Source organism: Myiozetetes cayanensis, unplaced genomic scaffold, assembly GCF_022539395.1.
Source record: "Myiozetetes cayanensis isolate MyiCay16 unplaced genomic scaffold, myiCay2020 scf14, whole genome shotgun sequence".
NCBI lineage: Eukaryota > Metazoa > Chordata > Aves > Passeriformes > Tyrannidae > Myiozetetes > Myiozetetes cayanensis.
Genome location: NW_026087048.1, coordinates 18,607,007 through 18,629,648, shown reverse-complemented (window position 1 = coordinate 18,629,648; position 22,642 = coordinate 18,607,007). Strand labels below are relative to the sequence as shown.

Genomic DNA, 22,642 nt, shown 5'->3' with positions numbered 1-22,642 from the left:
GGCAGGCACAGCCCTGGTCGTTTGGTTGGGAGTTTCATCTGCTGGCACCGGGTCCTTCCACTGCAGGATTCACCCCAGCCCACCCTGGCTGCTGCTCTGGGCAGTGACAGTCCTTTGCCAGCCCTCTCAGAGGCAGGACTGGGCAGTGCTGGGATGGCCCCAGGATGTCCCTTTTGGGGAGTTACTCAGGGCTGGGCTGGGCCTGCTGGGTTTGGTTCCACCTCTGGCGTGTGACCCCTCCTGGGACAAAGCTGAAGGAGATGAAAATGGGAGTTTTGTGAGAGCTGCTTTCAAACACGAGCACACAATGAAGTCCCGTGGAAGTTTCCCCTCTCAGACAGGGGTTTATGGTTTTTTAACCCCTCAGGGCACCCCAAGTACATTCATTTTACCTTCTCATCTCGTTATTCAGAGGTTTACCACACAGCTCCCAGTGGCATTCCTAGAAATGTCATGACTTTTTTCCTTTCCTTGGGGCCTGGCCCTGTGCAGCAGGCTCATTTTCAGTAAGCTGTGCTGATTAATAACTGTATTTCCATCCATTTTATTTCTCAAATGCCCTCTGCACTCCCTGGAGCAGCCAGGTCACCAAGCAGTAGAGTGAACACTGGAAGGAACCACAGTCAGAGCTCTCGGTTGGAAAACAAATAAATAAATATCACACACCCTCTTTATGGAAAACACCAAAGTGAATCTGAGGAAGATACTGCACTTGCACTATTCAGGCCTTTGAAGTACAGGTCTATAATGTATTATTTGTTGTGTATCTGCTGCAATATCAGCTAATGGGGGAAAGGTGCTTTAATGTCACTTTAGAGTGGAAGGGAACAGACTCAGTGACTCAGGGGCTGCACGAAGGGATGTTCTGCTGCTGCTTCAGGGGCTGCAGGTGACAAACTCCTTGGTTTTCCTGATGACTGAGGGTGGAAGGCAGTGCAGTCCTGCTGGGGAAGGGAAGGCAGGGCTGCAGCTCGTTGGGTTTTCAGCAGAGAAGTTACAGCTGCAAGAAAGATCCAGGGAAACACCCGTGTCCCTCCTCAGCCCCAGGGCAAGGCAGGCTGGGGTTCCACTCCTTGGAGGAGCTGGATAGTTGGGCAGCTCTGGGCCCTGATCCACAGGGCACAAGCAAGAGTTCTGTCACCACTGAGCTCACTGGAAAGTGGACTGGGCTGCTGGGCCATCCCTCTGCCAGCCTGCTCCACAACATCCCTATGCAGGGACAGGAGGCATTGGCTGTAAAGCCTTTGCATGTCCTGGTGTCTCCACCAAACACAAGAAATCTGTAGGGATCTTCAAAGAGTGGTTTGTCAGGAATGGCTCTGGTAGCTGGAGCAAATGACTGACTCCTGTGACTGGGAGAAACCTCCAGCAGCAAGTTCTGACCATGGACCTGGGGAGGGAACAGTGGCAGTTTAATACATTCACTCTCCTCCCTCAAATGGTGGAGGTGAAAAAAGTTCCTGTAAGGTTGAATAGTAAAGCACCCCAGGTTTTCTCAGAAGAAAGTCTGTGTCTGAGGGGAAGGAACTGCTGTATCTCCTCAACACGCTGCTCAGCTCAAAGTGGCTTAAATATCTGTAACAAATGTTTACTTACAAGTTGCATAAGCTCCCACTTACTACTGTACATGAATTAGGGAGGATTATGGTTCAGTGTTACTGTACTTCTCATATTTGCCACCGACAGCCTATCTACATCACATAAATAATCTCTAGAGCACCTAATTTAGTACTATTACAGTCCAGATGAAATGTTTATGTAATTTCCCTTCTTTTGAGATAAACTTCAGATACAGAGAGAAAATTGACTGTAAAAATGACATTGTAGGACTCTATATTTATCTCCTCTCAGTGATTTCCATAGCAAATTTACTCCGTTTACCAGTTGAAGGCTTTTTTTTTTCCCCCTCCTGTTGCCTGATTGTAAGCATGGCAAACTGAGCATGAAATTGTGCCATCATGGTGTGTTTCTCCAAATCACACTTGTCACACTTGTAATCTCAGCAGAGGCAAAGGACAGATTCGGTGGCTGGGCTGCACTTGTAGCAGAGATGCCTCTGTAATTACAGAGAGGCTGCTTTATTCAGTGGTGCCACACCTCTGCTGTGGCTGGGCTGGAGGCAGGGAGGGACGTGCTGGTGTTAATATTTCCAGTGGTGATTTGCAGCCCTTTGGTGGGATGGGCGTTGTCAGGAGGCAGAATTTAAAGCCTTTGCCTCCAACTGATTAGTCCCATATGCATCCTCTGATGCTTAAAAACAGGGTTCTTTTCCTCAGGGCGGTAATAAAATCAGCCTTTTCTGTCTCATTGTCTAACTGCAGCCAGAGAACTGCAGTATTTTTGGATATTCTGCCAGTCTGCCAAAGGCTGTTGGTGGGTTAAAACAAGTTCCTGGTGAGGAGGGGAGACAGGCAGGAACAGACACCCAGGGACAATATGAATCTTATTTAAAGAAGAAAACAAAAGAGGTCTTTTACACCAGATCTTTACTTTTTTCCCTTTACTTTTTACTTTATGGATCTTTTTACTTTTACATCTTTTATTAGTAGTGATTGCAGTCCAGTATCTTTTCACCTCAGATTGTTTGAGTGCCCGGTGTCTTTGGTAAAACAAGGTAAAACTCATTAGAATTGTTCTGCATAATGGTGTAGAAGGTAAATCAAAACTGTGATCTCAGTCAGAGTCAGGGAAACAGCAGCAAATCCGCTGCAACCACCGAGCAAATTGTCATAAATCCCAACCCCACAGGGTCTAATATTGGAGAGCACTGAGAAAAGTGGGTGTACGTGTGGAGAGAGATCATGGAGCAAGAGCTCTGATGGATGTGGAGTTGTGTGGTGTAGATGCATTTAAATATCACATAGATTTCATGAGGTTCAGAGTATGTGCTCGAGATGAGATTAGGCAGCATATGGTCTTGGTATCTGTGACTGTCAACACATCCCTTCTCCCTTCATCCATAGAAAACTGTCTTCAAGAGGTAACCTGCTGGTGGGAAAAATCACTTATTTATTGGCAGTCTACTCAAAAAGCCCAACTTAAAAAGCAAGAGTGACATATTAGAAAGTATCGAAGATCCAAGATTAATCCCAATTAAATATCCTCGTGAAATGTTTTCCTAGAGGGCTCTATTTAAAGGGAATGGCATAGTCATCTTGGATAAAACCCAGTGCCTTTCTGTGGCTTTGTTTTTCCACAGTGACATTCAGGGAGGGTCTACCCCCTCACCTTTGAGCTGCTCCATCCACCACCTGGTCTTGGTGCCAAAGAAAATTCAGCGTTCAGCTTTCCCTGGCACCGGGTGGGGGAGGGCGTTTCTGACTAACATCCATTTCTGATGTGCAACAAAAATGCCATATGGAGTCAAATTGGTGATCACTGCTGCTTCAAATAGAGTGTTATTTCTTATTTGTGACATCTTAAAAAAAACTCCCCTCAAAGCTTGTCTTTTAGTGCTGAGCTCCCACGTGTTCTTGGCCGAGTCTGCGATGGAAACGGGGAGCGACCCGGGGAGGTCGGGTTCACACAGGGATTTTTCTGTGGCTCATTTCAAAGGGTCTGGTATTAATAAATTGCAAAGAACACCCTTTTGATCCTCTGCTCTACCTTCTGATTAACGTGAGTTCATTTCCTGTGATGGTCATGGCAACCCAAAGTGTGGCTCTGTAAGGGGGAGGGGTGTGCACAGAGACCCCGAACTGCAGCGTCGCTGCTGCCCAGAGGTGAGCACAGCGCCCAGTTCTGGGTGGCAATCAGCTCCCTAAAACTGCCAACCTTTCCACCTCCTTCCTCCTCTCCCTGGGGATAATACTGACACTTAGAAGCTGCAGACAAATGCTGCAGCAGGGAAGGCGATGCTTTTTTAATGGGGACTTGTGCTGTAGCTGGGAGAGCGTAAATGTGTGTACACAATTTGCATGCATCTCAATCTATAGATCCTGATGAATTCCCGTGCAATGTTCGATTCAGGGGGGGAAAATAGCCCGTGTAGTCACCATAATTGAATGAAGTTTATTTTAAACATTCTAATGTGGGAGCAAATCGCTGTCTGCAGAGGGCCAAAGTGAGCCTGTGTACCTGTAAAAGCACATTTTGACCCCCAAAATAGACCTGGAGTAACACCGTGGGCTCCTGCCTTAGCCCTGCGTGACAGGTATGTACATGCACCTGAACATTTCCTGGTGGACATGCAGGGCTTTAGCATGAGCTGCATGAACCCCCACAGGACTCTGGCTATATATGAGGTGCAGCAGTGCTGTAGATACCTAAATTTCGGGGCCTAACTGGTGTAAATTGGGACAGGTCGGGTTCCCAGCTCTGTGTCTCAGCCTCGGCTCCTCATGGTCACCTCTGTAGCTCTTTGGGTGTCACAATCAGCCCAGTGGCAGAAGAACAAACCAGTGATGAGGTGAATTCCCTCTGCCAAGCTGCTCCCCATCTTACCCTTACCTTGATTAGTGGCTCTGGGAGCAGCTGGGGCACTCAAGAGTTTCACAATCTCAGCAAGGGCTTATTTACCCAAAACCAAACCCTTCAGCCTTTCTCCCTCCCTGCTCCCCCATTTCCTGTTACAAACCCAGGTTTAACTGTGTCTTTTCCTTCAGTAGCTTCATCTTTAGGGTAAAGAATACAGAAGGGGTTTAGAAAATTGAATAGAATCCTTTTCAATCCTGTCAATACAGCAGGCACAGCTTCTTGTCTATACATGTGTTTAGTTATTCATTATGGCCTTAGGCTGAAGACTTCTACAAAAGACCATCCAGCCTCTTCCAGACTTGATACATTAGATATCTATCTATCTATCTATCTATCTATCTATCTATCTATCTATCTATCTATCTATCTATCTATTGTTCTTTTTTTTTTTTTTGTGGGTATGAGGCAGGAATTTTTTTTATTCAGTGAAACTTGACTTTTAGAGAACTCAAGACATTTAGGAACATGGCAGACCTGGTGCAGAGTGGAGCAGAAGCAGGGAGGTGTTCCTGGAACACAGGAGATTTGGCACTGAGCCCCTCTGTTTGTGCCATGGCACTGATGACTCTTGGAGGTGAATAAGGGCATGATGGAAATAGGAACCAAGATAAAATGTGCATTATTATTCATCCTTTATAAACAGCCAGTTTTCCAGAAGTGACAAATTCAATTTATTTCCATAAATTCTTGGAGTTGCCTGGAAAGCCAGGGAACAGTGTGATCCACCTGGATTTTTTGACTTGTCTCAGACCTGCAAGGAAATCTCTGGTCCACAGACGATCAAGATTAGTGTTTGCTTTGCTTTTGTGAAAGGTTACCTGTAGAGTGGCTCACGTTCATTGGGAAATTTATTTCCTGATGAATCCAATTTACATTAATGTGGGCTCATTAAAAGATAATTATTGTGCTGAGAAGAGGACCACAGCATCCATCAATAGAACATCTGTAATTGTTTTAGTCGTGTGATAAAGAGATAATTCTGAGTTCAGCTTTTCATAATGCCACTCTTATAAATGTCAAAACTGAATCCTTATTCTAACAGCTATGGCAAAACTTAATTACTGTGATAATTATTATCAAGAAGCAGATGTCTAGCACCAGCTCACCTCCTCTCCATTAGCAGAGGATAGAAATCTTTAATGTTTTAACAATCAGGACTTTGAAAGAGACTGCAAGGGTCATAAATGTTGAAATATTTGGAGCAGCCAAGTTTTGCTTGGGGGGAAATTGCACTTTCCAAGGCAGCATTCAGAACACACTGTTGAACAGTGGCCCAGCTGCAGAACTCTTCTGTAGTTTCCCAACATGGAATAGATTTAGTGAAGATATTAAACAGAGAATTTGGGTTTATGTGGGGAATTTTGCTCTATCTGTGGAAGCACACACACTGATTTTGGTTCTCTAAGCTCCCTCACTTCTCCTTGACATGATATAATAATAAATAACACATACTTAGTGCATTTATACCTTTGTGTTCCAAGTGTGGAAGTGGAATTAAAGGGACAAACAGTCCTTACATTGTCCCTTCCAACCCAAGCCACGCTGTGATTCTGTGACAGAAGTGCCTCAGTGTCAGCAGCAGCTCTGCCATTCCTCATGCATCTCTAGTGCCCCTTCAGTAAGGGTCTTTTCTCTGCCTCACTGGAAAACCTGTACAGAAAAAACACACATTTATTGATGCCTGGGACAGTCAGAAGACCCAAACAGTCAGGAGTAAATCCATAAAGACTCTCACTGGAGGGGCTCTGAATGCCCAGCAAAACTGGAGAACTATAAAGAAGAGAAAAAACTCAGCACCATTTGATTCAAAGAATATGCATTAAATTCTCATTCTTAAGGTTTTCCTTTCTAGTTTTTACTTGCAGAAGGCCCTTGTAATTGTAAGGACATTTGTCAGGCTGAAACTTTGCTCATCTGTTTAAAGAACATCCTCAGTAGGAACCGGGTCACGTGTCGGGGTTCGGTGAAGTGTCTGCAATCCCCCACTTTGATTAAAAAAGCCTAATTTAAAATTACAAATGCATTTTTCAAGCCATTCTTCCAGCTCTATAAACGCTGAGGTCCTTTGTGCAGTGCAGTGGTTGCTTTGTGCAGTAATACAGTTCTCAGTGTGCCTCAGATAACATCGAGCTCGGCAATGAATCCCAGCTAATAATGATGTTTGGGCCATTAGCACCTTTCATCTGGAAACACCGAGGAAATACAGAAACAATATTGAAATCTCAAAGCAGGCCTTCTCTGCTGGGCAGCCCGGGCCTGGAATGTGGGATTCATCTCTCACAGTGGGTCAGGCTCTGCTCTTCACACCCCGGGCTCTCAGATCCTTCCTACAATGGGCTCGGAGCCACATCTGACTTTGTGTTTTTGTGGTGCTGCAAAGCACAAAGCACCTCCCACTGCTCCTTACATTTCACAAAGGTGGGAATGTGACTGTGGGGAGGCTCGGATTCAGGAGTTCATCCATATTTAGAAAGGCATTTAGCACACCCTCGGCCAGGTTTACATATGCATGTGCGTGTGGTTGGTTGAAGCAAAGCGAACTGGGGGACTGCTCCCTGCAGGAACATCCCGTGCTCTGACACAGGGCGAGGTTGGCACCAAACCCAGTCCTCTGGCTGCCCCAGCTGAGTGCTTTCCCACTTGCATGCTGCTCTGTCCCACAGAACGTGTGCCACATGCTCTGCAGAGAAAGTGTGTCTCCCAAAGAGATTCCAAAGACACGTGGCTTCCTTTTATTGGAATTACTACAGAGCCTGAAGTTGTCATGAATCCACCAGTGCAGATCACTGAGATAATAACGCTGTTTCTACATAAGATTTTTTTATCTTAAGCCATCCCGTGCTTAGGAGAAAGTTGTGTATATCACAGTTGAAAAGCTGGGATTCTTGAGTTCCCTCCAATATTTTTAAAGGCTATCAGTACCACAGATCCAGCAGAGAAAATATACCTGTCTGTGGAAAGTTAGATGGAAATAGATACAGACTGTACCTGCAGCTGAAATAATGACTGGAGCTGTCTCCAGATGAAGAGCACACATCTGAAATACCCCGTCACAGAGCGTTTTTTTCTGAAGTTAAACCTAGACAGAATCTCTCCTGAGAACAGGGAAAATTGATTTGCTTACTGAATTGCTCACAGGAAAAGCTGATGTTGAAAGTTAAAGTAATTACAAAGAATGGAAAACAATTGGGTCCAAATCACAAGTTTTTTTTTTAAATCACTGCTCCTGCCTTTGACTGGTGCAGCAATGCAGGTGTCTGTCACAGCCAGGAGATGGGATGCATAAAGACATGATCACTCGTTGAGCATAAGCTGGAATGGCTGAAAAACAGATCTATAATTTCTTTCTTCTCTCTCTTGCTTGGTTTACCAAGCTGTCCCTGGGGTGCTCATTGTTAAACATATTCATAAAATTCCTCCAACTTCAACAGAAGCGACAAATGCTGAGAAGAATCCTCCTGAGGGTTAGAACTGAGCAAGGCCAGTAAAATCAGCCAGTGGCTCAGGTCCTCCCTTGGGGTAGATTTACACTGACACCCCAGGAGGAGTGTTGGGGTTTACACCAGCTTGGTGTGTTTGCAGCATTGCAGTGACTGAGCTGAGTTTGGCTCATCCCGCTGGAGCAAAGAGGAAAAGGAGAGAAGAAAATTCCCTTTGCCAGCACTTTGAAGAGGATCTTCCTTTGTGATGGAAGTGTTTGTATTTTAATAAGTGCCCTTTTCACACAGTCCAGCTGCTTCTTCTTGACACAAGTGGATCCTCAGTGTCAGAGTCCTAAAGCAGAAACCTGCAGCTCCTGGTCTGGAGCCCCTCACCTGGAGCAGAGAGCTCAGTGTGGGGTGAGACAGAGCAGCCAGGAGGAGCACCTGAATTATGCAGTGAATGATACAGACCCGAATTTCCCCCCTGAGGAAGTCCCTGTGCTCCTTTAATGGTGATTAGGCAGAACTAGCTCGGGTTTGTTGCCCTTTCCTGTCCTCGTGTCAGGAAATAATGTGTGTGCTCTGCAAATCTGTGATTTCTTTATAAGAGCTCCATCTCCTGCTTTCAAATCCATATCATATGAGATATCACTCTGTCCACTTTTGTCACTCTGAATACAATAAGTATCAAGCTAATAACAATGACTGATAGAAAACCAGATCCTCCTGAAATGAGGTGTGATAGCTGAAAAACTCTGGTGATTGAAAAAGAACTGAGAGCCATGTCATCCTGTCACCTTGCACTGACACTGCTCCCTGCTCAGCCTTCATTTTCCTTCCATCTGAGCAGCAGTTTGTGCTCTGACAGGGCCCAGCCAGGATGCAGAGGCTGGAGCAGGGCTTGGCCAGGCAGTTCATCCCTCTCCCCTCAGCTCAGCACCCGCCAGCCTGGCTGATTTGGGAGGTGCTGCTGAGGAGCCTCTGCCTGAGAGACACTCGACAGACCTGGAATGAGCAAGCAGCAACATCAGTGCTATTTTTAAAAAGGCTCTGACCTTCTGTTGTCCTCATCATTGATTTGTGATTGGGAAAAAAAAAGGGAAGAGGAGGATTTGATAGGTGACCTCTGACATGGAGGAGCACAGCAGTGCACAGCCAGAAAAGCAAAGAAAAAGGAGGAAAAGAACACAGGAGAAAGTTTTAGGTACCTCTGATGCATCACACACGTGTATAGGACTGATAAAATATAAGAAACCATATGTTTCTTATTCCAGTTGTCCTCTTCACCCTTCTCTCTGAAGAAAGGGTAGTAATGAAGTTTTATTACACATAAAATTAGCTTCTCTAAGTGCTACCATTAACTGGATAATAAAAAGAGTTGCCTGAATGTTGCAAAAGAATTGTTTTTTAAAATGTCAGTTAATTGCTAAATGACTCCAGCTCCTCTCCAGCTCCTCTGTCTTTGCAACAGTGAGGACTTCAGGGACTGACTGAAAGCTTTTATGTCCCTCTTCTCCCTTCCCTGCAAAGGAATGTGGAAAACAGAGAGAATCTCTTCCTCACTGCAGCAATTTTGGTGTTAGAGCATCCAGCCTGGCCCCTTTAGTGTCCCCAGGACAGACTGGCCAGCCAAGGAACCAACTTCTTGGGATGTTCCCTGGGACTTTGCCAGGCCCTGGCTCAGCCCTGGTGTCACCTGGACGTTCCAGAAGGAAAAATTGCTAAAAAAATGGTCACAGATGTGCTTTCAGGCATAACAGAACTTCAAAAGGAATCTTCCTTGGATGTGTGGGGAAGGTCTGTAAACCCTGAGCTGGGCTTTAAGCCTCTTTCAGCACTTGGCTGAAAGCAGAGATGAACAACCAGTGACCAAGCAGGCAGAGGGCAGTGGGACAAGGGGCAGGTGGAGGGGAGGGGCAGATTCACACCCAGAGGAGCAGAGCCTTTTTTCTGAATCCCCTTTCAAGCATGTTTACTGTTGGTGTTTAGGCTGGGATCACATTCCTGCAGGACCTGCCTGGCTTTGCCCAGCTCAGCTCTGGGGTCACTTTTATCTGTGCTCTCCTTGCTCACAGTCCCTACTCACTTAAACCCAGTCCAGCAAAGCTTCTAAGCACGACTTTAAAATTGATCTCAGGCTTTGTTGAGTAGAAATGGTTTAAATTGAAGCAGATGGGTAAGTGTCTGGCTGGAGTAAGTGCTGTCCTTGTGAGCAGCTTTGGAAAAGCCCATCAGTTGTGTGCTAAGGCCTGAGCATCCCCAGGCAGGGCAGTCTGACTTGGGAGCAAAGGATCCCAGGGACAATGCCAGAAGGTTTTCTGGCTCTATCCACAGCCTGAATCACCAGGAATGGAACATCTATCCCTGTGTCTTACACACCCATCCATCCTCCAGGAGTTCTGCTCAGTTTATCGTGTGGATCACTGTGAAGGGGGTTTGGCTCTGTTTATATCCATGTCTAAGCATGTCAGGTCTTCTCACAGTGGACAGAAAAAACACTCCTGTCCATCACGTCCTGTTGTCTTTACCCTGTTCTTCTTGGATAAAATGCCTCTTGACTCAGATGTCAGGATTAGTTCCTGTTTATTAACAACTGGTAGGAACATGCAGCAAAGAGGCTGAGCAAAAATGCCACCTCCAGACTGTGGCCCAACCCTGCACCAAGTTTGAATGGGGAGCTCAGGGAATTAATTAGGTATGTAAAGATTGTCAACAGCGATGAGGACTCATGTCCATCACCACAAACGTAACCTGTGGTTGAAGAAACGTATTGCTTAGGGCCACATCCAGCAGGGATTGGTTTGTGTGGGATCCCACTGAGTTCAGTGGAATTCCTTTATGGAGGGACAGTGGAATTGGCACCCTGGTCATTGCTTCTTAAGGGACTGTAACAATTTCAGTGATTTCTCTGACTTGACCTGCCCCACAAGACAAGGGGGGTGCTCTGAAGGTTTTCCATGATGTGGTTCTGAGGTCAATGTGTGAGTGATGTAGAAAATCCAGGTGAGAATTAAATGGGTCATCTGAAGTGCTTGTGAATAAACTCCTCACCCTGTACTGCCAAACTGTCGATTTTAGGTAGATTTACCGGAAAAAAAATATTTTCCTTAATTTGCAGAGTTTATATTCATCTTCTTGAGACAATTATCCATATGCTGGCACATGGAAATGTAAATTTTATTGAGGTGTGCTCTCTGAAGAGAGATCAGAGGAATCTTAAATGTCTTAAAGCAAATCAAGCTCTCCACATATGGTTGTGCTTTTGAATATGCAAAATTTCATGACTGGAAGGTCTTTTAGCCAGGAGTGCCTGAGCTGATTATGTTGTTTAGGCCACTGACAGTCCCAGAGTTTCTCTTCCCACAATGCAGATGTTCACAGTGATGAAATACTGTTTATGAAAGATGCTGTTACAGTACTCTGGTAATGAAGGGAGAGTTCTGTGGGTTCATTGCTTCTTTGTTAAACACAAAACCCAATAAAGGGGTTTAGAGGATGTCTGGGAGGGATAACTGGGAGAGAGTGAAAAAACAGGGAAAAGGAGAGGATGGCTGAATGGTATGGATGAGAACACACAGAGGCAATTCCCTCTGGTTTGTATTCTGAGCACACAGCAGTGTTACTCTGGAGTAACTCCTTGAAGCTAATAGTTTATAAAACAAAATTAGCCTGGAGAGAAAAGCGAGGATTACAAATCTGTGAAGGGGGAAGAGGAATTTGACCTCATCGAGAGACATTAGTGAGGAATAACTGGGGGGGGAGGGGGGGAATTCTCAGAAGCCGTGAATTGCACTTTGAAAGTGGATGTTGGATCTACCTGCCTCTGATATCAATACAAGAAGCTGCTCCTCCAGGGCCTTGGCAGTCAGGGCTGAGCTTGTCGTGCTCCAGCAGTGCCAGACCCACCTGGGTGAGACCAGCACAGATACAGCTGATCCAACGTGAGCATTTGGCACACTTAAGGCCAGGGATGCTTCAGCTTTTAAGCTTTCTATCACTTCTGAAAATAAGATTTAGATTCTTGATGTGAAGAGCTTTTGAGGGTTTCCTTCTGCAGCTGAAGCAAGAAGAGATTTGTGTTCCCCTGGGGGATGGGGATCTTCCCTCCGGCTGCTGTGGCCACTTTAAGAGGTGACAGTCACTGCACTGGGCTTGCATGGCCAGGTTTTGGGGGGCTACAGGGGTGGGAAGCTTCTGTGAGAAGCTGCTGGAAGCTCTGCCCGTGTCCCATGGAGCCAAAGCCAGATGATTCCATGCTGGCTAAGGGAGTCCACCAGCAGTGGTGGTAGAGCCTCTGGGATAACAGAGTTATGATGGAAAACAACTAAAACTGTGCATTTGCAGCTGGTGGGAGGAGTGAGAACATGTGAGAGGAACAGCTCTGCAGACCCCAAGGTTGTGTTTTCTCTCCCCTGTCCAGCTGAGGGGAGGGGGGGCTTTGGTGGGCACCCGGTGCCCAGCCAGGGACAGCCCACTGCAGTCACTGTCACAGCACCACGTGTGGACTCTCTGTTTGCCAAGCTGTGATCAGTGCAGTGTCTGCAATGATTGGTGATTTCAGGGTGTTGTTTTCTAAAGAAGTTGCAAACGCTTGGAAATGAACTCCTGAAATACCGTGTAAGGTGTTTAACTCTCCTGCAAAGTGTTTGGAAGCGCCAGCTCTGTGAGGAGGTGAGCGCTGTGCTGTTAAAATGATGCCTCTTCGAAGCTGGGAGCTGTTGCTAAAATGTTACAATAAAAAGTCATTCCACCCCAAACACATTATCAGTTAATGCAAACACGGGGTTTTTAAAAAGCCATTACACTCCTTGGTGCTCAGAGCAGGGAAACAATAGAGAGACATCAACCTCACACCAGTGACCTCCTGTGGGACCCAGTGTTCCTCTGCGAGTGTCACAGTGAGACTGGGACTCTAATTAGGGGACAATAGGCAGGAAGAGCTGCAGAACTTTTAAACAGGGTCAAGATAAACCTTTTGATCAACTAATAGAGTCACCTCAGGATGAAAGTCGTGAATGTTAAAAGCCCATTTCAAAGCAGCGTTGGAACAGAATAAGCAACACTTGAAGCACCTGGGATCAAATAAGCAATTGTTTTGGAAAAATCCTTGATCAAAGAGGCAGCAGTTACCTGCCTGTGCATCATCAGGCTGGCAGAGGGTGAAATGAGCCTCCAAAATCCTATATATCTCAAAGCATGTTACTGCACAGCCATCAGGAGCTGAGGATCCATCCCTACCTTCAGCACTGCAGGAAACAACAGAAGTATTTTCCTCCTCGAGTTCCAGATGCAGGGAGAAGAAAGGATGTTACCAAGGGGAAAATGCAATATGCTGACCATCTGGTGAGGCACTCACAGGCAGGGTGAGATCTCAGCTCCAGGAATGGCTCCCCCACGTCTCCCTGAGCCAGACTGGCAGGCAGCAGCAGGGAGGCAGGAAAGATTTGGCTATTAGGAGGGGCAATGAAATATCCCAGTGCTTGAGAGAATTACCATGACTAAGGGCAGGCTTCAGCTTCTTGACTTTTTGTGTGTTTTGCACTTATGTAACAGAATGTAGCAATAAATAACGTGGTATTGCATTAGACCATATGTTGAGCATGAGTGATGTCACACGCTAATTATCGGGAACAAATGACCCGTGATTTTAAGAACAGTATTTTAGAAATGCACAAGTTTAACCCTGTTTTGAGTGAAAAGGTGCAGCAAGTGCCAAGCAGGCCCTTGGTGACGAGGCTGGTGAGGTCAGTGAGGGTCCTCAGCCCGTGGGAGAGGGAGCATCAGGAATCCTGGCAGGCAGAGGCCTGGCTGGGACAGAGCTGGAGACAAACACATCTCCAGCAAGCTCAGGCAGGGGCTGAGGGGCCAGGGCTGAGCTGAGATGCAGCCCCTGAGTCTCTGGGCTGTGGGTGGTGGTCCCAGAGAGGCTGGGCAGGGCTGTCACAGCCCATCAGTGCTCCCAGGAGCCTGATGGTGCAGCCCAGGATGGACAGCAGGGCTGGAGTGGAACTGCCAGAGGGTTCTCTCCAGTCCTGCATTTCCATGTTGTCCAGGAACAGCCTTGGAAGTCCCTTCCAGCTGGGATAACCCTCTTCAGAGGGTTTGGTGTCTCAGGTCACACACACAGAACCAAGGTTGGAAGAGACCTCCAAGATCATCCAGCCCAACCCTGGAGCAGTGGTTCAGTTTGACCAGAATTTGTCTTTTGGTTACCAAACATAAATTCCCTTCCATTCCATCCATATATTTGGTTACCAAATATAAATTCCCTTCCAAGCCAACTTCTTAACCATGCCATGTTTGATAACCTTCCTGAGAGTGCTGGGTCAGATGTGGAACACGTTGTCAGTGCCAGAATCTCCCCTTTGAGCACTGCAGAGGTTATATGAGTGTGCTCAGCCCTTTGGATTTTGAGAGTTGTGTAACAAACTAATGTTTAGAGACTATCATCATTCCTTGTTTCTCTTCTTAGAGCCAGGCACAGCATAGATATTTTTGATAAATTATTAAATACATCCACCAGGTAGTCAGGTTGAGCAGTGTTCATCCTAGAGGCTCAAAAAATAGTACATTGCCAGTGCAGTTTTTACTTATTATGCAAGTCTTCTTCTGCAAGCAGAAGTGAAGAGTGGGAGAGGTGGAGATACAATCCCATGTGTTGATGGAGTGATTACTTCAGGAATTCATTTATGTTTTCTGAAAAACTTTATGCAGATTTGTCCAGGTCATTTGGAACTCTGCCTCTCAACTGTGCACATGCTTGAGGATTATGAAACCCCACTGAGTTCTCATCCTCTGAATCCTTTTTATCTTGTTTTCACTTTAGACTGCATCACACTGAAATTTAGTGGGAATATGTTACATCCCTCACTGCAAAGTTACCATAATGCATTTAACATGGCCTGCATATCAACCATGAGGAATACCTGGATTAAAGAGTCTGGAACGACACGTATGAAGTAATCAGGAGTTTAGTTGGCTTTTATAACTGTGGGCTTGGAGTCAGTGAGAAATAAAAACGCTTGGTTTTCAGTGAGAAATAAAAATGCTTGGTTTTCCTTCCCTTTCCTTCCTTGGGCAGCTGCCCAAATGTTGCATCTCTGAGTTAGGAGAGGGAGTTGGGCTTGGCTGCTGTACAGATTCCACATTCACTGAGCTGCTTTCTTCATTTACTGAACTCTCTCTCTGAGCAACACTGGCTGCATTCATCTTTATTAGGCAGCAATGGGAGTCACTGCTTGGGAAGCCTTGATCCCGAGTCCTGCATAAAGCTGCAGCCTGCAGATGCTCTAATCCTGCAGGCTGTTAGCACAATAAACTTGTCATTGATACACAGGTATAAGGCTTCCACATCACCCAGCTGAAAGCCAGGAGTTAGGAAATTTAATAAACTGCCTGTGTCCTTGGAGCTGTGGTCTCCCTTCATTGAGGAGAACAAAATGTCCATCAGCGCCCCTGACAATTATTAGAATCATTGTTAATGTACTACGAGAAGTAATTCGCCGTCAGGGCAATTTCTGAGACACAGTAGGCAAATTTAAAATATTTTATTGTGCTAATATTACAGTTACAAGTGATATTTTAGAGCAATTTGCCGTGATAATGTCAGGGCAGCGCTAAGACAAGTAGCTCCTTTTAATGCTGCTGACAGAGAGGCTGCTATCCACAGAAACACAGCACAGCCTCTGAAAGGCTGGATTACTACAATGAAAAAAGGAAAATCAGTGTGATATGGCATAATTGAGAAGAGGAGAATGCTGGATGGGTTTCTGGAAGTGTGTGTAAGTGCCTGCTTTGGAGCAGTGCTGGGTAACATATTGCAGGCACACACCCCATTGACTGCACAACAGCTCTGGTGCAGTGCCATTTACATCTTCTCCCTAAGAAAAATAGAAACTCTATAAACACAGGCAAAAATAGTTAACTTACCTCCAAGGCACTGTTTCCCCACATTTCTAGGATATTAAGACAAACTAATCATGTCTGTAATAAAGAAGTGCTGTTTTCCCTCAGCAGTATGCAAGAGAAGCACCATCTTCCTGGAGATGTGTATTTGATGAACTGCAGCAATGATTGTTTGATTGATTTAACTATCAGAGAGGTTAGAATAATAATAATAATAAACCAATTCAAAACATCATTAACTAGCAGAGCATTTGAAATAATACAAATGAGACATTGATTCATGGGCACCTTCAGGTTTACTTTCATGTGCTGTTGGGGTCCTTAAATATTTGGAGCCAGTTTACACATAATTATGGGCACTTACGTGGTGCTGCTTTCTAAGGGAGGTTTTTGATCATAACTAGTTTGTAACCAGGCAGAAAACAAAAGGAGCATCTTTTGTCCCTGAAACATAAAAGGAAAAGAAACAGGAGGAGTCAGGAAAGATGCAGAAGTTTACGGAGAGCTCAGCGTGGGATGAGAACGGGAGCTGCCTCCAGCCATCCTTGTGGAATGGCTGTTGGAGCAGGACATGTTGGGCAATTGGTGACCTCAGATTTGGGTTGGAAGGCTTTGAAAAGCGATGGTTCAGTGGTGTTTTTCTTTGATATGTTTTTTTTTGGTGCTCCTTCACCCATGGGTGTCTTAATTCTGGATGTGTGTGTGTGCCAGTGCCCTTGTGCCTTTTGGTGTAAACAGTTTAGAAGCCACAGAAGAGGCTCCTCTTGCTCTCCTGAACCCACCAGAGACCAGGTGGCCATAAAGTGGCTATTGGAGGTTTCATTCACATTTTCTACAGCTCCTCTTTTTTGTGGCAACAAAGGACTTCCTTTAACTAGGCCACACATTTATGATCAGGCACTTTTATCCTTTCTTGCCAGACCCAAAGTCTTTTCTCCTATCCATAATATTCTTTGCCTGATTCTGCTTCCCAGTCAATGCAGGCAGTTTTATTAGTTACAGGATCTAATTTAACATCAAAAGAATCAGACCACCTCTCTGGTGTGTGGATGACTGGCAGACCTGATTCAGGGAGCACATAAGGCACGTTTAGGATTTCATAGGAACCGGGTTTTCTGTCTGCCAGCACTGCTGCCTTAAATACAGGGAGAGCTGAGGGAAACCATGGTGGGTACAAAAGCAGCAGGAAAGACTCTTTTTTTTTTATTTTTGGTGCCAGATCCCAAAAGTGTGCCTGTGAAAATATTTCCCGAGGCGGCTCTCCCATCACTGCTCCTGTTAAACCTTTTAAGTCCACGTGTAATCTGGTAAATCTTACTCATCCAGATAGATGGATTTGAATGAGAACTCACCCTGCGAGGAAAGACTGGCCAGGAGAAGATAACAGTTCTTATTTGTCATCCTGTGTTGTTGTAACCATATTACAGGGGATAATGAAGTGCGAGGGACAGCAATTAGTTGGTGGCAGCACAAACGATAAGCACAGCACCGCTACTTTCATAGACTGGGGTGAGCAACGCAGCCTATTGATTTACCAGCAGCTTTTCTCCCTTTCACTCCCTGGTAAAAAACAACACTGAGATTTATGTGAGCAGGAATACAGTTTGGAATACAGATCAGGCTGGAGAAATGCTGGTGTGAATCCTTGGATGCTGACGGTTCAAAAAGGAGCAGCCCGGGTTGGTTCCTGAAGCGCCTCCCAAAGCAGGCTGAGGGCCGTGTGCTCCTCAGTGGGCTCCTTGGCTTTGTTCCTCACACCTGACTGCCTATTAATCTGCCTTTTAACTGGGCCTGCATGCAGCCACACATGCTTGGAGCCACCAGCAATGGCTCTCTCTCCAGGCCTCTCCGAACTGGGTCACCCTTTAGCTGTTGGTTACTGTTAAATTATTCCATTTTTGATTCCCAAGCCTCTCCGTGGGGCTGTCTATTGTCATGTTCTGGCACTGAGATCGTGGAACAGATTATGGGCAATCTGTCAGTTCAGGCTGTTCAAGGATAGATGAAAAATTAGCCACGTGTTGCTCTCTCACACTGAGAAATCTGAACAAAGACAACAGAAAAACCAGTTCTCTCCCATTTATTATTCCATTATTATTGCCTATTAAAATAAGGTAAATAAAGCATGAAGTGCACCTTGAATAAAGAACTCTATTGATGCCTGGCATTTAGAATTATCTAAATGTTCATGTGGATCTCAATGGAGAATAATTTCAGTTGTCTTGAGTCAGCTTCCACAGACCACTTAGAGGCTGAGCCCCATCCCAAAAATCACCTTTGGCTGCCCCTAAGAACACACTTCAGCTGAAAGGATTGAGGCTAAATGACTGCAGGTGATTATGCATTTAGATTAGTTTGTAATCAGTGTCTCCTGGCACAATTTAAATCATTTGTTCCTCTTTTCACTTGAAAAGGAGAATCCAGAAGAATTTATTGTTGATCTCCAGGCGGGGATTTTAAGCTCAGTCGAAATCACAGCCTTGGATACAACCAGGCCATGAACATTGGAGGGATAATTGTATGGACTTCCAGAAGTGTCCAAGGCCAGGCTGGACAGGGCTTGTTCTAGTGGGGGGTGGGAGTGGGTGATCTTTGAAATCCTTCCAGCCCAAACCATTCCAGGATCCCGTGGCTCTCTGCTCCTTCCTCCCAAAGCTGAGTTGTGTCACAGAGTGAGTCTCAGGCTCTGCCTTTAGCAGGGTAGGGCTTTTTTTCTGGGCTTGTCTCTGATAAATAGATATTGTCTGCCAGGGAACGTGTTTAATATTTTCCCCTAATGTTGCAGGTTAAAAAGAGAATTGCGTTGGAAATTTAGTTCTGAAAAACAAGCGGTGAGGTGATAAATGCCATGAAAAACAACTCCAGTCACTGCAGTGCTTAATGTTTTCCAGGCTTGATTTTATATCACTTTCCAGTTACCACTACAAAGGCAGAACCCAAATGTTCATATGTTTAGAGGACACATCAGCAAATTAAGAATTGAATACATATTTCAGAGCTTGGAATAAACAAAACTAATAACCTTTTTACAGCATTAAGGCAGCCTGGTTTTATGTCCTAAAAAAAGGGACACTCTGGCGATGGCTGAACAAGGATGAGAAAGTTGTTTTGAGTGGGGGATTAATGGGTGGAGTGATTTCTGAAGGTGGTCCCTGCCTGCCCTGTCCCTGGTGGAGATGGTCTCTGTTGCTGTCCCTTGGCCGGTGCAGGCACTGGAAGATCCTCAGCTCTTGGTTCAAACCAGAAGCAGCCCCATAAATGCTGCACCTCCCCTGCCCTCTGGCAAGTTGTAGGAGTAATGATCCAAAAGGGTTTAGGAGTTTTATTGCAGCAGGGAGGCAGCAGGGGTCAAATCTGCACCAGAAAACCTATAACTAAGTCTGTAATTCTTTTATAGGCAAAGCTGCAGGGATTTCTGCTTGATTAAGGATTGCATGATTGAGGCCAGTGACATTAACAGGCACAGTGTCCCCTCTGCATCTAAAATAGTGATCAAACATGACAGGAAAAGCCATGTAATAGCAAAATCTCCACACTTTCCTACTGGCAGGAGTGGCTTCATGCTTCCCATACACATGCCAGCTCTATAAATTGAATTTATTTCTCATTTTTTTGTGCTATCAGGACAGTTTTTGGAACTCCCCTGTTGTATTTAATGTGTGTCTTTTGCTTGTCCAGGCTCTGCCCCTCCCTGGTGTTGTTTGGAGGCTGCCTGATCAATAAATGTGTCTGCTGAAGTGCTTGGCCAGTTTAGGCCTCAGAAATGAAAACAGCAGCTCTCCTTTACTGGCTGTGACAAATCCATCCTGTTCCACCTTCCCTGCCTTTCTCTCACTTCACGTGGCTGAGGAGAAGGGGCTTTCCCACCCCTTCCCTGCTGCTGGGCCAACCTGCATTCCAAAATCCTCTCCAAGGATTTTGGTTGTTTGTTTTATATCTTTTTGTGGCCATTTGTATGGTCTTGTGGCCACATGAACTGGGAACCAGTGGGGTTCTCCTCATGTGAAACCATTTCTGGTCTGGCAGTTGAGAACAGTGAAACCAGAGTGTCCATGCAGAATGAACCCGCTCTTTAATTACAATTTGACCATGAATATTCATGGCCATGCAATTAGGGGAGGGATTACACACTTAGTGACCACTTGGGCACTTAATGGCCCAATAAAAAAGTAACTATTCCTGAGTACAGGTGCCTGTCTGTTTGCTTTAAAAGACACAACAAAGAGCTGTTGGATTCCCAGTGCAGCCATTTGTTCCCTTCCCCAGGAGACAAGAGGACTGGCTTGTGCTGAAGGAAGGGATTTTTATCCTTGCTGCACAAAACCTTACCAGGATTGTTTTCCAATTACTGTTTTGAGCATCAGCACAAGTTCAGCAATGGATTGATCTGAAACTTTACTTATAATTCCCTAAATATATCCACAGTTTGCTCTGTCTTGCAGCCAGTTTTGCTGAGCCGAAGAAGTGCAAAGTGCTTTGCCACTTGGTTTAGCTTTTTTTTTCCCCTTAAAAAGTCCATTAACAAACACTTTTATTGTTCTTAAGGGTTTGTGACACATATGAAATGTAGAACTTGCATTTCTTCAGAGCCAGTTAATGAACTGAGTGTGCATTGCTGTCTGTTGGAATCTGTCCCTGAGATTTCCAATTCCTTTTGCTTAATTTCCATGTTCTGGAAGTTTTAAAACTGTCAGCAAAGATGTTTTACCAGACTTACATTTCCAGCAGGAACCTGAGCCCTGGTTTCGTTAAGGGCTGGAAAGGAATGCCAGTTAAATTCCTTTTCCTCAGGTCCCATGGGAGGAAATAGGGGTGGGCAAATCCCACAGGTGCTGCTGCAAGAAAAAAAGAGCAGGTAAAATGTGTATCCACTGGAGACAAATTAAAAGAGCTTTAGTCATCAATGCAGAACACACCCCCTACCTAATTAAATAATTGAAATGAAGGTAAATGGCGTGAATTAATGAGTGTCGTTTGTGATGAGCACTCAGCTGCCGTTGTGCAGGCAGACTTTACACATTTTGGGGGGCAGAAGCTGTCACTGGTGTTTGTACCAGGGAGAAGGGGGTGGGCAGCAGATGGATCTCTGCTCTGGCATCCAGGTGTATCCCAGCCCTGCCTCCCTGCCCTGTGACCTTTGGGAAGTCCCAGCTCCTTTCTGACAGTCTCTGGAAGCGTTTTGTAGCCTCCTCAGGAGCAGCAGTGTTTGTTGTCCCAGTAATGTGTGATTTGAGTGCTGCTTTGTTCTGCAGGATGGGGCTTGAACAGAATTGATGGGATGGACTGGCTTGTGCTGGATCTCTGCACAGGAGTGAATCTTACCCAAGATCAACAGAGTCATTCCCCTGTCCTGTGGCTTTGATGACTTCCACAACATGAGGGAGTCAGGTCCTTGCCCAGCAAAAGCACTGTGACTGTGCCTCTGCCATAATTGTTAAGCTTGGGAATTGGGTAAATACTAAATTCTGGTTTTCCGGTGTTTTCCACTTGTCTGTAACCACCAACGACATCACAGTCCTGCTCAGAACAGTGGGACACCCTGGCCATGGCAAAGGTTTGTGTGAACTGGCAGCAGGTGCAGGTTTGAGTGAAAAAGGGGCAGGTCTTCACCTGCTGACCGACAGGGTCGTGCAGTGTTTTCAGGTGTGTGCAAGAACTGGAATTTTCAAGTTCTCATTTTGATTTTCCATAAGATCTGGCCACCTCTGATGGGCTGGGGGAGCCCAGCACCGCTGCAGCAGAGACTGGTGCGAACAGCAGCTACAACAGTGAGTGCTTTCCAACAAATCCCACGGCTAATGTAGGGTGGTGGGACCTGAGGGAGCTGCTTCCAGCCTCTCCCAGCGCGTGGTTTCTCTCTGGAATGGCACAAAATGCTCTGGACCCCAAACCCGGGGGCTGCTGAGCCACAAACTCAGGGGGCTTGAGTAGTTTCATGCAGTGTTTCAGTTAACTGGGTCAACTTTTCTAACTCATCCCAAACCTGTGCTTTAGGCAGCTGGATGGATGCAGTTGATAATTCCATGTCCTTAAACGCTGTCCAGTGCTCACCTGGGCTATTGGACACCTCCAAAAAACCCACTGGAGACAGGAGATGCCTTCTGCTTCTCTCTAACACGGGGTTAAAGAGATGTCCTGACCTCTTCTGATCACTAAAGGCAATGTGCAGCTTCGTGTTAAACCAGCTCTGGGTCACTGTGTCCTGGCCAAATTTCAACTTGGGAAATCACTCAGGGCCCAGAATTGGAAGTTATCACTCATTTTATGTATAATTCCATTCCATTCCACTGAAGACCTTGTGGTACTTTACACTAAACCACTCCAGGTTAGTGTGTCCTGGCCAAATTTCAACTGGGGAAATCACTCAGGGCCCAGAATTGGAAGCTATCACTCATTTTATGTAGCACCCCATCCATTCTGATGGCAGTCAGGAGGAGCAGTGTTCCTGGGGATGTGTATCAGTAACACCCTGAGGGCCAAACCTTCTGCCTGTGTAGAACTGCACCCACTTACACCCAGAACAAATTGGATCTCACTTCCTCATGCAAAGCATCCACTGGGAGCACTTAGTGCAGGCTGGGAAAATAACACCTCCAATGCATCGGTGTTTGCTCCTTTAATATATTTTGGCATCTGTGTGGGTTTGTTTACAAAGCATGTGGAGTTAAATGTCATTGAAAAATATAATTAAAAATCAATTAAGAGACCATTTTAAAAACAAGGGGCTGTAAAAATGGAATTTACAGTAATAACCAGACTAAGCATTTGGCATTTACATGTCTGCACCAAACAGCAATTCCCTTGTTAGCTGTGCTTGAGTGACAAGGTACTCCCTTATC

At 45.6% G+C, this 22,642-nt stretch overlaps 1 protein-coding gene across 14 annotated transcripts in view; it reads left to right on the top strand.

The window, feature by feature from the left end:
• The window catches only part of MEGF11 (multiple EGF like domains 11), a 252,033-nt gene that overhangs the window by 113,025 nt on the left and 116,366 nt on the right, over nt 1-22,642 (top strand). For 11 of the 14 annotated variants that reach the window (XM_050309804.1, XM_050309792.1, XM_050309791.1 and 8 more), the window contains one exon: nt 21,497-21,571. The exons of the other annotated variants lie outside the window; for them this stretch is intronic. In XM_050309804.1, coding sequence (XP_050165761.1) covers nt 21,497-21,571 — 75 coding nt within the window. The remainder of the gene's footprint in view (nt 1-21,496; nt 21,572-22,642) is intronic. 14 annotated transcript variants of the gene reach the window in all.